This window comes from Bombina bombina, chromosome 4 (genome assembly GCF_027579735.1).
Source record: "Bombina bombina isolate aBomBom1 chromosome 4, aBomBom1.pri, whole genome shotgun sequence".
NCBI classification, from domain to species: domain Eukaryota; kingdom Metazoa; phylum Chordata; class Amphibia; order Anura; family Bombinatoridae; genus Bombina; species Bombina bombina.
The window spans coordinates 748,603,049-748,618,009 of NC_069502.1; the positions used below are offsets into that span (position 1 = coordinate 748,603,049).

The 14,961-nt window shown below is 37.5% G+C and overlaps 1 protein-coding gene across 1 annotated transcript in view; it reads left to right on the plus strand.

The window, feature by feature from the left end:
* Positions 1–169: 169 nt before the first annotated feature.
* The window catches only part of NDUFAF7 (NADH:ubiquinone oxidoreductase complex assembly factor 7), an 89,996-nt gene continuing 75,204 nt past the window's right edge, over positions 170–14,961 (plus strand). Inside the window, exons 1-3 of the mRNA XM_053711019.1 lie at positions 170–277; positions 6,828–6,994; positions 7,727–7,807. Coding sequence (XP_053566994.1) covers positions 220–277; positions 6,828–6,994; positions 7,727–7,807 — 306 coding nt within the window. The 5' untranslated portion in view covers positions 170–219. The remainder of the gene's footprint in view (positions 278–6,827; positions 6,995–7,726; positions 7,808–14,961) is intronic.

The window sequence follows — 14,961 nt, forward strand, 5'->3', positions numbered from 1 at the left end:
AGTAGATTTATATTACATACATGCCAATGCTTATGCACTTAGTTATTTTTTATGCCATTGGCATAGTCCACAGCAAAACTTGGCTGTGCTTCTCAGTTAGGCTGTTACAGTAGCAGGCAGGACCTGAGGGAAACATGTGAGTCGCACACTGTTGACTTCCGGGCTGAAGCTGCTCTCAGAGTCATTGCAGATTGTAAAGCAAATGTGTTTAGTGCAGTCATGAATGTGTTGGTCAGGCTGCAGCGGCTGAGGGCTGCTATCAATGTCAAGCCCACTGGTAAATATTTTATAGTATTCATACTTGGGGTCGTTTCATGGAAATTATCGTTGCAGCTTAATTTATATTAATATACTAGTTGGAATTGCCCATAGTCTTGCTAACGTTATTTTGCCACTAGTAAGATTTTTTTTTTTTTTAAATGTTCTAATTTATATTGTTTTTCACATTTAATCTTTTTTAGTTTAGGCCATACAAGACTATCCAAATATTTTCAAACCCTAATTATTTGCTTGTGAATGCAACTTTATTCCTCTATTAAAATGTATAGGTTATAAATACTACAGAAGAGATGCCATTATAGTGATAAAATAAAATGCTCTCATTTTTTAGAACATGTATTTTATAAGTAGTGAAGAATGAAGTACAGCAGCACTGCAGATAAATGCAAAAAATTATTGCAGCCAGTGAACAAAATACAACGTTTTGGACCTACAGCAAAGTGGTTAAACACATAGTTAAAGTACGGCTCATTACTACTTGAACAACCCAGCTCTGTAACTAGCGATGCTGGCTGGATCAGGGTTAGTTTCCGCTCAGGAACAGCAGTGCTCTGCTGTTTGTGAGCGGTACTTTAACTGTTTGTTTAACCCCTTTGGGGGGGTAAACAAATAGCTAACCAGAGGCCATATCGCTAGTGTTAAAAATGACATGATCTAACAAGTTAGAGCATTTCATTATATCACTATAATGGCCCTTTAACTCATTTGAAATACAAAGTTAAATTGATGTACTTATTTAACCCTTTAATGACCACAGCACTTTTCCATTTTCTGACCATTTGGGACCAAGGCTATTTTTAAATTTTTGCTGTGTTTGTGTTTAGCTGTAATTTTCCTCTTACTCATTTACTGTACCCACATATATTATATACCGTTTTTCTCGCCATTAAATTGACTTTCTAAAGATACCATTATTTTCATATCTTATAATTTACTATAAAATTTTTTATAAAATATGAGGAAAAAATGGAAAAAAACACACTTTTTCTAACTTTGACCCCCAAAATCTGTTACACATCTACAACCACCAAAAACCACTCATGCTAAAAAGTTTCTAAATTTTGTCCTGAGTTTAGAAATACCCAATGTTTACATCTTCTTTGCTTTTTTTTGTAAGTTATAGGGCCATAAATACAAGTAGCACTTTGCTATTTCCAAACCATTATTTTTTCAAAATTAGCGCTAGTTACATTGGAACAATAATATCTTTCAGGAATCCCTGAATATCCATTGACATGTATATATTTCTTTTTAGAAGACATCCCAAAGTATTGATCTAGACCCATTTTGGTATATTTCATGCCACCATTTCACCGCCAAATGCAATCAAATACAAAAAATCGTTCACTTTTTCACAAACTTTTGGTTTCTCACTGAAATTATTTACAAACAGCTTGTGCAATTATGGCATAAATGGTTGTAAATTCTTCTCTGGGATCCCCTTTGTTCAGAAATAGCAGACATATATGGCTTTGGCGTTGCTTTTTGGTAATTAGAAGGCCACTAAATGCCACTGCGCACCACACGTGTATTATGCCCATCAGTGAAGGGGTTAATTAGGGAGCATGTAGGGAGCTTTTTGGGATAATTGTAGCTTTAGTGTAGTGTAGTAGACAACCCAAAGTATTGATCTAGGCCAATTTTGGTATATTTCATGCCACCATTTCACCGTAAATGCGATTAAATAAAAAAAAAAACGTTACATTTTTCACAATTTTAGGTTTCTCACTGAAATCATTTACAAACAGCTTGTGCAATTATGGCACAAATGGTTGTAAATGCTTCTCTGGGATCCCCTTTGTTCAGAAATAGCAGACATATATGGCTTTGGCGTTGCTTTTTGTTAATTAGAAGGCCACTAAATGCCGATGCACATCACACGTGTATTATGGCTAGCAGTGAAGGGGTTAATTATGTAGCTTGTAGGGAGCTTGCAGGGTTAATTTTAGCTTTAGTGTAGAGCTCAGCCTCCCACCTGAAACATCAGACCCCCTGATCCCTCCCAAACAGCTCCCTTCCCTCCCCCACCCCACAATTGTCCCCGCCATCTTAAGTACTGGCAGAAACTCTGCCAGTACTAAAATAAAAGGTATATTTGTTTTTTTGTGTGTGTTTTTTAGCATATTTACATATGCTGCTTTGTACTATCCCCCTTAGCCCCCAACCTCACTGATCCCACACCAAACAGCTCTCTAACCCTCCCCCTCTGCCTTAGCGGGCGCCATCTTGGGTACTGGCAGCTGTCTGCCAGTACCCAGTTTAGTAAAAAAAAGGAATCTTTTTTTTTTTTTTAAATCCCCTTTTCTGTAGTGTAGCTTCCCCCCCCCCCACCAACCTCCCACCAGTTGCAGATCACTTAGAAACTTTACATAACATTTTTCTTTTCTCATTTATTATAGCAATTTTCAGATTTTTTTTCTGTAGTGTAGCGGTTCCCTCCCGCTCACGCCCCGTGCACGCGCCCGCCCGCCGCCCCCCGTGCACGCGCGCGCTCCCATGCGCGCCCCCGTCGGTCCCGATCCCGCCCCTGCACATTACACGGCGCATCGATGGCCGCCCACCCGCCTCCCAAGTCCGCTCCCACCCACCAACGATACCGGCCATCGATGTCCGGTGCAGAGAGGGCCACAGAGTGGCTCTCTCTGCATCGGATGGCCATTTAAGGTTATTGCAGGATGCCTCCATATCGAGGCATCACTGCAATAACCGGAAAGCAGCTGGAAATTAGCAGGATAGCTTCCAGCTGCTTTCCACACCGAGGACGTGCAGGGTACGTCCTCAGGCATTAACTGCCTTTTTTTTGAGGACGTACCCTGCACGTCCTCGGTCGTTAAGGGGTTAACCACAAGCTATTTGTCAGATGAATACATACAGTGTATATATACAGTATATATATATATATATATATATATATACAGTATATATATATATATATATATATATATATATATATATATATATATATATATATATATATATATATATATATATATATATATATATATATATAGAGAGAGAGAGAGAGATTATGCATTGCATAAAATGCCTTATGTGTATCTTTATAAAAGCTAATACCATGCATCAGCAATATTGAATCTAACTATATTTAACATTTACCTACAGTGAGGGAAAAAATATGTGATCCCCTGCTGATTTTGTATGTTTGCCCACTGACAAAGAAGTGATCAGTCTACAATTTTAATGGTAGGTTTATTTGAACAGTGAGAGACAGAATAACAACAAAATAAATCCAAAAAAACGCATTTCAAAAAAGTTATAAATTGATTTACATTTTAATGAGTGAAATAAGTATTTGACCCCTTTGCAAAATATGACTTAGTACTTGGTTGCAAAACCCTTGTTGGCAATCACAGAGGTCAGACGTTTCTTGTAGTTGGCCACCAGGTTTGCACACATCTCAGGAGGGATTTTGTCCCACTCTTCTTTGCAGATCCTCTCCAAGTCATTAAGGTTTCAAGGCTGACGTTTGGCAACTCGAACCTTCAAGTGAAAGTAAATTTTTAGATCCGCCAACAACACTATTGATAATACAACTCCCATAATGTATAGCCGCTAACTTTTTATGTTTAAAATTTTTTCCTATATTTAAGAAATTTATATTTAATATTGCGTACCTTTTGCTAGCTTCCTCCGCCCCCTGTTAGCTTCAGGGTTTAGAAATGTTACACGAAAGAGCGGTCCCACCCACTCTATACATCTTTATCCGTGCTTGCTCTTGTGAGCCCAATATTTTGCGCATGCGCAATGATACTAGCTCCGCTCCAATACTAAACATTGAATTACTGGATTCATTGTTTAGTATGGGTGCGGCGATTGTATCATTTGTTTGTAAGCAGAGAATTCCCTGATGACTGTAAGAGCAAGAAAAATTTAGTAAGTTCTGATAAAGTGTATTACTTAATTCTTTCTTTCAGTTAAGTGACATCACTATAAGGGATTTCCTTTGAAGTTCTAAATGCACATGCGGCTATCATGAACGCGCATCGGATTATGGATGAACTTCGAGGATAGCCGCATGCACATTTGAAAATGGGGGCGTAAATAGAACAGGTTAGAAGGCCTTGGGGGACCAATGAGATTTGGATATCGCTGTTTCGTCACGACGGAAGGCAACATTTTTTATAATGCAGGCGGAGGAACGGCTAACAAGTATTGTGGCTTTGAGGGTAAAAAAATTATGATATATAAAAATAATAAAAAATGATGAATGAAAGTGATGTTATTTTTAATAGATTTATATAAGCATATGTAGCGATATACTCAACTTTACTTTCACTTTCAGCTCCCTCCACAGATTTTCTGTGGGATTAAGGTCTGGAGACTAGCTAGGCCACTCCAGGACCTTAATGTGCTTCTGTCCGCCCCCTTAGCAGAAAAACACCCCCAAAGCATAATGTTTCCACCTTCATGTATGACGGTGGGGATGGTGTTCTTGAGGTCATAGGCAGCATTCCTCCTCCTCCAAACATGGCAAATTGAGTTGATGCCAAAGAGCTCGATTTTGGTCTCATCTGACCACATCCCTTTTACCAAGTTCTCCACTAAATCATTAAGATGTTCATTGGCAAACTTCAGACGGGCCTGTTCATGTGCTTTCTTGAGCAGGGGGACCTTGCAGGCGCTGCAGGATTTCAGCCCTTCAGGGCGTAGTGTGTTACCAATTGTTTTCTTTGTGACTATGGTCCCAGCTGCCTTGAGATCATTGACAAGATCCTCCCTTGTAGTTCTGGGCTGATTCCTCACTGTTCTCATGATCATTGAAACTCCACAAGGTGAGATCTTGCATGGAGCCCCAGACTGAGGGAGATTTTATTTTTTCTTTCTTCCATTTGCAAATAATCGCACCAACTGTTGTCACCTTCTCACCAAGCTGCTTGGCGATGGTCTTGTAGCCCATTCCAGCCTTGTGTTAGTCTACAATCTTGTCCTTGACATCCTTGGACAGCCCTTTGGTCTTGGTCATGGTGGAGAGTTTGGAATCTGGTTGATTGATCAATTCTTCTGTGGACAGGTGTCTTTTATACAGGTAACAAGCTGAGATTAGGAGCACTCCCTTTAAGAGCTCGTTACCTGTATAAAATACACATGGGAGCCATAAATCTTGCTGATTGATAGGGGATCAAATACTTATTTCACTCATTTAAAGTGAAGGTCAATTCTGCCGTCCAGGATCGCATATTTCAATGTATACTAAAAAATCAATATGATGTTCATTCACCAAAATATATTAAAAAACAATAATAACCTTTATTTTTCACTTGTTGTACCCGCTCCGTTGATGCTTCACAATCCGCCCGCCATACAACATTCTGTGATTGACATATTTGATGTCCTATTGGTATTTTAACCCCATGGCGTCCAGCCCCTTTTCCCTTTCGTCATCGTTACCCTATGCGCATGCGTTTATAGAAACAGCGCATCATCATCGGCATGCTCGTTCATGTAACGCGCATGCGTTTTCTGTTCTAACACTATTTACATTGATTCGTCAGCACAGTGTCGGTGCTCATTGTTGCTGACAGTATACCTGCTCCCATGCCACTGCAGCTGTCAGCCGTGCCCAGAATTTGGAACGTTATTTATGGCACCTATGGAACGCATGCGCCGTGGATCGGAGGATACGCATGCGCAGTGCAAAACGATCGCGGGTGGACGAGCGTAGTCCTCTTCGAAACTACAAAGCAACGTCAACACAATCGAATAAGGAAGTGTGGAGGGGGCGGAGGATAAGGCAAAAACGGAGGTATAATAAATAAACTATTTATATGTATAGGAATATTTTTTGGGACATATGAAATAAGCGATTAAAATAAATTAAACATTCTTTATTAAAATAAGTATAGTATATAAGAAAAATTGACCTTCACTTTAAAATGCAATTCAATTTATAACTTTTTTGAAATGTGTTTTTCTGGATTTTGTTGTTGTTATTCTGTCTCTCGCTGTCCAAATAAACCTACCATTAAAATTATAGACTGATTATTTCTTTGTCAGTGGGCAAACATACAAAATCAGCAGGGGATCAAATAATTTTTTCCCTCACTGTATATAATTATATAATCTTGTGAATATATGCATGAGTGCATTTTAGATAGGAAGGGAAGACATTTTTTGCATTGTACTTAGATTGGCAAAAAAATCATAGCTATTACTGTTTTAGGGCCATAAATGATGACTGTGCCCAATAAACCCATATACAAAATCTGTGCGTGTTTGTTGATGACTATTTTGGTGTCATGCAAACCATCACCAGCTATATACAGGTAGAGTTGTTGAATGTGGGTGCACTGGACATACAAAGCATATATGCGTATGTTCCTAAAAACACTAATAACAGTTTTCATAATTCTAGCATACTGTAAACATTGTTCTGTTTCAGATGGAAACACAGTCATGCATATTTAAATTTTGACTATTATATCCCTTCTAAAGCAAAAATAAAAAAGAAATCTTAAGTTTAAATTGATAATTAAAAATCAGATTGCTAAACAGTGACTGTCGTAACATGTTTATGTTTTTTTTTCTAGTTGCTGGACTTTTTTCTTTTGGGAGATATCGAAGCAGTGAAACAGAAAAAAGTCAAGAATGCAACTCTGTGACATCATTACTAAAACATCTGACCTTCAAAATAAAGTCAACAGGACCTATTACTGTTGCAGAGTATATGAGAGAGGTTTTAACAAATCCAGTTAAGGTATGTGTTATTTACAACTTTACTTTACATCATCTTATTTATGTAGATGGTGGTGTAGGGGTTAATAGCCACTATTTAGTAATATCCTTTAATCATCTTTAATCAACTAAACCCAACATTTTTCTTTCATGATTCAGATAGAGCATGACATTTTAAGCAACTTTCTAATTTACTCCTATTATCAATTTTTCTTAGTTCTCTTGCTATTTTTATTTTAAAAGCAGGAATGTAAATCTTAGCAGCCAGCCCATTTTAGGTTCAGCACCATGGAAAGTGCTTGCTTATTGGAGGCTTACATTTATCCACCAATAAGCAAGCATAACCCAGGTTCTCAACTAAAAATGGGCTGGCTCCTATGCATCACATTACTGCTTTTTAAATAAAGATAGCAAGAGAACTAAGAAAAATTGATAATAGGAGTAAATTAGAAAGTTGCTTAAAATGGCATGCTCTATCTGAATCGTGAAAGAAAAATGTTGGGTTTAGTGTCCCTTTAAAGGGACAGTCAACACCAAAATTGTTATTGTTTAAAAAGATAGATAACGCCTTGTACCTATGCAGTGCTGAAATACTGCAAAGTATGTGTTTTTGCTTAGAAGAAATAATGCCTTGATACATATTTATTATTTTGTGTGACTAACTGTTGTAACTTGCCGCTTTTGTTTCATGCTATTTAATTATACTTTAAAAAACTGTCTTGACCTATAATATGTCCTCTTTTCTGAATTTCAGGGGTATTACATGCATCAAGACATGTTAGGCGCACAAGGAGATTTTGTTACTTCTCCTGAATTAAGTCAGATCTTTGGCGAGGTAAATTTTGCTGCTTTTTCCAAATCAAGAGTATTCTAGGAATACACTCCTTGAAATCCATTTTCATTTTGCTGCCAATTAGAAGCAGATGTGCATAAACTTCTGCAGTGATGTAAGCACTCAGCATCTAGTATGTAGCAGTGTTAGTTAAACCGTATACTTAAAGGAACAGTAAATGTGAACCTTCTCTTAATTATAATTGTGCAGTTTGTGCACAGATAACTAATACAATGAGCCTCTTATCTTATAAAAATAAGGCTTTTCCTTTTTTTAATTGGATCAAAATATCCTCTATTTATAAAGGAAAACCCCTCCTGGCTGATGCAAATTCTTTTGTTTGTTTTTTAAACGTACTCGATTCTGCCATTTAGGTAAATGTAACACGATCCTGTGCTGGATAAAGCAGCTAACAGCAGCAGCACTGTACATTTTTTATTTTTATTAATGGATGACATTTTGATTCAATAAAAATATAGAGATCCTTATTTTTATAATGTATTAATCAATTATGCTCAACAAGTGCAAAGTATGCATGCATGTCTCCCTGGCAGAGAATACCAAGCTTAAAGGGCCATAATACCCAAATGTTGAAACACTTGAAAGTGATGCAGCATAGCTGTTAAAAGCTGACTAGAAAATATCACCTAAAACATCTCTATGTAAAAAAGAAAGATATTTTACTTAAAAAATTCCTCAGTAGCCACATCCCATTGTAAATGACTTCTAAGCAGCAAATCAGTATGTTTGTCCCGGGACAGCGGAAGGAATGAACATTCGTGCACACTCACCTTCTTTCCCTATTCAGTGTAAGAAAGTTTACAATCAAATCTCATGAGGGTTAAGTGAAATCTCATGAGATCACAGTAAAAGAGTTCATGACCTCAGCACTGCTGGTGCTGATTGGCTGCTGTTCATTTCTTCATTTTTTTTTTTTTTACCTGCAGCTGGGCAGCATCTGAAGTATAACTTTTTACACAGAACTTACTCTGCTGAGCTGAGGAAGTTGTGAGGTAAAATATCTTCCTTTTTTACATAGAGATGCTCAGGTGATATTTTCCTGTCAGCTTTTTACAGTTATACTGCATCAGTTTCAAGTGATTTAGCATATGAGTATTATGTCCCTTTAATTTTGTGAAGTAATTTAGAGAAAAGCAGGGAAAAATAAATAATGACTATACCTATATTGCATAATTTAAAAAAAAAAAAAATGCAATTTATTGGAGGATTCCATTTTGAGTTTGAAATTCTTTTATGATTATACAAATTTACAGTGAAAGTAAAGTTATAGCATATATCTAATACTAATCACTGTATGGCAGAAGATATGTTTTAAAATAATTTAAGCGTAATTTTGCTTGCACAATTTACAAGGTTTTGCAAATCATGAGTAGCTCAGGGATACACCACTTGAAAAGCCCAGTGTGATTTATGTTACTAGCCTCCTTTGTTGTGGCCAGTTAGGGACAAATGTAAATGAGCTTGTTCTCTGAGCTGACCAGTCACTTTGTAAAATGTTGCAGGCTCAAGTAATTTTCACCATACTTAAAGGGGTATTAAACTTAACGTTTTATTCCCCATAAAATCTTTATTCATTATTAAAAAAAAATTATTTGATATGCCATTTCATTATTTATTTTGCCTACTTTTTCTGTAATCTATTTCTGAAATATGTAATGTTTCCACTCCCCTCAAAGAGGCTAGAGTACATTCCGTGGACTACAGAACCCTGACATTCATACATCCTGCAAAGTGATTGGTTGATATGTGCAGGATCCTGTTTATATCTAAATGGCCTCAGCAAGGGAAGATAAACAACATCCAAGATATTTTTTTCAAGGGGTTTATTCTGGCCCTGCAAAACAAAGCATATTGGTTAACAAAATGAAAGTTGTAAAATATTTATATTGTAAGCAAGTCTTCTGCAAAACAGTTAATAATTTCAGAAACAAAAAAAACAACAAGTCTGTGACAACCAGGGTTAACCAACCCTGCACCAGTCACCTGTTTGGCACAGAAAGGGTTAACAGACCCTCTCCACTTTAACCAATCTGTCACAGTCTAGCCACTCCAGGCAAGCCTGTGACTTAGTTCAGTAGGTGCAAGGGTTAACAACACTCCCTAGTCTGTCCTAGACTTAGATAAAATGCCCAAACCCCACTTTAATGTCACCCACACTAAACTATCTCTAAGCTGCCACCTGCAATTTAGCAAAAATAATCTAAAAACTTCATACCACCAGTTTCTTTCAGTAATGTGGTTCATATATTAGACAAAAGACAAAAACGTAATAAATACATTATTTATTATGCAAAAAATGATGCACAGAGCATTATTAATAAAAAGATATTAACAAATAGAATTATACACAAGCAAACAGTTTTTAAAAAAAATGTTTTTATTGAGGTTCAGTTCCAGGCATACAAATTACATATGTTCGAATAATTTGTCTCAGTATACAACCAGTGTAGAGGAACAAAACAAAGTAAATAAACATTACAGATTCATATGCCAAGTGCCAGTATTATTATATTGCCTGACTTCTGCCATCTAAACTATATACCCTCTATGTGGTATTTAAGGCCACATTTGGACCCCCTGATAATATAAGCAAATCAATCCATTAGAGGGTAATTATGTACAGTAGGAGACCACTTATGGATCCCAATTAGGGAACCTCAGTGTATTTTTTTATATATATATATAACCTTATGTCACAAAGAAACCTAATCATCAGAGAAATATAAATATGATATGTGGACATATGTGGGGAGAAGGGAATATTGTTAGGAAATATGGATCCCAATGAGAGGTTGTTATATAGCGTGTGTAGACAGCCCTGACTATTTCCATGTATGTGACGAGCCTGTGTACAAATATAAGTACTCAACCAACTAACAGTAGGTTTAAATGGTTCGTTGCTGGATTTTCAATAATTCAAGAGACATAAAGCACTCATCCCTATTTCGTCTATAGTAGATACACATTAAAGGGACAGTCTACACCAGAATTGTTATTGTTTAAAAAGAGATAATCCCTTTATTACCCATTCCCCAGTTTTGCATAACCAACACGTTTATATTAATATATGTTTTACCTCTGTGATTACCTTGTATCTAAGCCTCTGCAGACTGCCCCTTATCTCAGTGCTTTTGTCAGACATGCAGTTTAGCCAACCAGTGCAGACTCCTAAATAACTCCATGGGAGTGAGCACAATGTTATCTATATGACACACATGAACTAGCACTGTATAACTGTGAAAAACTTTCATAATGCTCTGAGCTAGGAGGAGGTTTTCAACGGTTTAAAAATCAGTTTGAGGCTACTTAGGTTTAGCTTTTCAAAAATACCATCAAGGGAGCAAAGCAAATTTAATGATAAAAGTAAATTTGAAAGTTGTTTAAAATTGCATACCCTATCTGAATCCTGAAAGTTTAATTTCGACTAGACTGTCACTTTAAAAGGCACTCATAACATATAGATGGTGTTTGTAAAAAGTAAAACAAAATGAGCTTACTAATCCTCTACTAATACGAGGCTCAAAAATCTGATTCAACTACGGCATTTAAAGGGACAGTCTACACCCGTATTAACCGTCGCTTATACATTCGATTAAGTGATGATAGTTCTTACTCACCCGGTCTGCCCTTCAGATTTTGACTCGCAAACTGAGATCTCCGAAATTCAAACTTTATTTTCAGTCATTATAAATGGCCGACAAACTCCGCCCATTCACTTCTCCTTCTACCTTTTACTCCCCTTCTCTTTCTAACTCATACTCGTGCACGGTCAGCCACCTACGTCACATGCGTGTAAACACGCATGCTCCTATATTCACAAGTGACGTGAATGAAGTCCGTCTGTGCTGCACGTCTGAAACTCCGCACATTGATTTTTAGTTCCTACGCTACACTTTGGTTCCGTTTTTTAAGTTCCGCATTAGGTGCGCATGCGTGAAACGACGAAAGCTCGATCATGATTTTACATCCGTGATCTATTTTTGATTGGATCGTTTAAATCTAGAGGCTTGATGATGTAGATAGTAGGCGGAGCATGGCCGCCATTTACAACGAATATAAAGTGAGTTAGGAATATGAATAACTCCATTTTTGAAGCAGTATTCTAACTGAATGGGGGTGAGTTAAAACTATAATCACTAAATCTAACATATAAGCGACGGTTAATACGGGTGTAGACTGTCCCTTTAATATCAACTTAGTATTTTAATAGCCTATTCAGCTTATATAGGTACTATGTCGCAAGACGTATCTGGTTTATAGAGGTTTACATGTATATGGTATACACAGTATATATCTCTGGATAATCTTATATGACCTATGTGCTACTATGACACTTTGCAAAAGCTATTCCATTATACACTTTTATTTTGATGGTATAAAGTATTAGTTTGGTATTATTACTAAATTGAACAATATAGGTGAGCCAAAAGATATTATTAGGACTAGAACTCAAACTAGGTATTAGCTTTGGTCAGTAAAACATTCTAAATAACTAGATAAGTAAAAGTGTTAGAGAAAATATAAACATAGTTGTATAAAACATTGCAAAACATGTAATACTAAGTAGACCATATGAACGTCGCATAGAGATAATTATAAAGAAAAAACCTAGCTGTATTAGGGTGTAGGTTATTAGGTTGGGCTAGCAAGTTTGGATATATTATAGGGCTCAAAAGAAACCTACATATTCAGAGCTATGTAAATATCTGTATTACAACATACATAATGATTGTAAATTGTGCTTCAAGTTCTATTAAAAATAGGGTAATATAGAAGGAGAAATATACAAGTCAACGTGCCAAATAATGCTCAACATCAATGTCTACTATGAAGCAAAGTTCCAGTACTTATCCCTTCTCATAATATTTCAACTTCAATGCAGAGCGTGTAAAGGATCTTTCATGCTGAAAATATTGATCCCCAATAGAGTCCAATCCGTCTTTTACATAGATATTCATCTCTGCTAAGTATGTGGGTCTACCGGTATCAGGGCATATTCGCTCGTATAGATAAATATAGTGTATTCGTTTCAGAGCTAAACAAGATATCCGGCTGATCTCCAGAACTGCATCTGTAATATAAAGCGTGTCTAGCACTCTTCTCAGGACCAAACTACTCCCTGTAATAGAATTGCTTTCTGAGCCCTTGCCGTCTGTTGCACCGAAAATGTTCATCTCCGGGTAGCATCCTAGTATTTCCCAGCTTCCAAGTTGCGATCAGTGCAGGCAAACTTGTATCCCCGGAGTACACCACTTCAGCAGGTGACTGTGAGGCTATGGCGGCTCCTCGTGGCCTACGCTCAGCTCTGATCATTTGATCCGTCTCAGAAGCACCATCCGGCAATGGTAAGACATATGACTGCAGTTCCTGCTGGCTCTGTGTCTCACATTCTTCATTCCTAGAAGTGGGCTCCTCCAGCTTCACATGCTGCTCATTAGTGGGCGTTGAAAAGAGGCACACCTTACCATCATATGGAAGAGCTCTCTCTTCATATCTGTGAACACTGTATCCATGATATTACAGAGTTCTTCCATGTCCATGAGTGTAAAGGCAAGGAGCTTAGGTTATTTGGGCTATGATGTGCCACGAGGGCAAAAAGATGGCCGATTCCTAATGGCTTCTGCACCGGACAGATCACTAACAGAGTACACAGCTCGGCTGTCTCAATAGTTTCCAATTTTAAGCTGCACAGCTAAAATAGTGAGAATCGAGTAGTCAAATTAAGCCTTCTTGTTAGGCTCCACGTGGGCTGGGAATTGTCCGCTCTCAAGGGCGCCGATCAGCCGTAGTAGTCTGAGCAGGGCAGTTGCCACTGTAAATTTTAGTTCTCTGAGGTGTTAGCTTGGTAGATTGCCTGAGCTGCTATCCTCTAAATATTTGTTATAAATAAGAGCCTGAACGGCCTTAAACTTGCTTTTTGGAGATGTGCGACCTTTCAGCTCAGGCGCTGGCTCCACCCCCCAAGCAAACAGTTTTAAAAATAAAAAAGGAGAAATAACAGACCTAATACTTTCCTAGCTTATATGTCTGTGCCAGGGAGATTGGCAAGAAAAGATGGTCAAACACGCTATAATAGCCTCCCATGTAGAATTAACAACTTGTATTGTTGGACACAAAATTGTATACCTGTTACTCTGATATCAAATTGCTTGACCCAACCTTCTTACAGAGGGGCCTGAAATTTCCACTCCTCTCTTTTTATGACAGGTCATAAAGTTCAGAGTCTTTGGCTGAAATTATATAACATCTTATAACTTCTGATATGTATATCTATTTCATATACACATATAGGCAAGCCCTAAGTGATGTTGTGGGGAGTATTTTGATACCAAACACCATATATTTTGCATTCTTTATGTTTCTAAAGCATTATAACATATAAAAGTATATTTATTTCCAAGGCTGGTTGTCCTGTCAATGACCTCAGTGTAGTTCCTAGATAGAGGCATTGTGTTTCATCATTCTGTGCTAAAAGGTTGGGCCAATACACTGACCAATTAGACCATAAAGTTCTCTCTTGTGGATCTTACAAACTATTTATGAGGGTTCTGGCTTATCAAAGGGAAACTACACCAACAAATTTCTTCTCAAAAAAAACAAACAAATGTTTTTAACACACAAGCTAAAGAGAATTAATCCATTAGCATCTAAATGAGATTTCTTTCATGTAATTAGCAAGAGTCCATGAGCTAGTGACGTATGGGATATACATTCCTACCAGGAGGGGCAAAGTTTCCCAAACCTCAAAATGCCTATAAATACACCCCTCACCACACCCACAATTCAGTTTTACAAACTTTGCCTCCGATGGAGGTGGTGAAGTAAGTTTGTGCTAGATTCTACGTTGATATGCGCTCCGCAGCAAGTTGGAGCCCGGTTTTCCTCTCAGCGTGCAGTGAATGTCAGAGGGATGTGAGGAGAGTATTGCCTATTTGAATGCAGTGATCTCCTTCTAAGGGGTCTATTTCATAGGTTCTCTGTTATCGGTCGTAGAGATTCATCTCTTACCTCCCTTTTCAGATCGACGATATACTCTTATATATACCATTACCTCTGCTGATTCTCGTTTCAGTACTGGTTTGGCTATCTGCTATATGTAGATGAGTGTCCTGGGGTAAGTAAGTCTTATTTTCTGT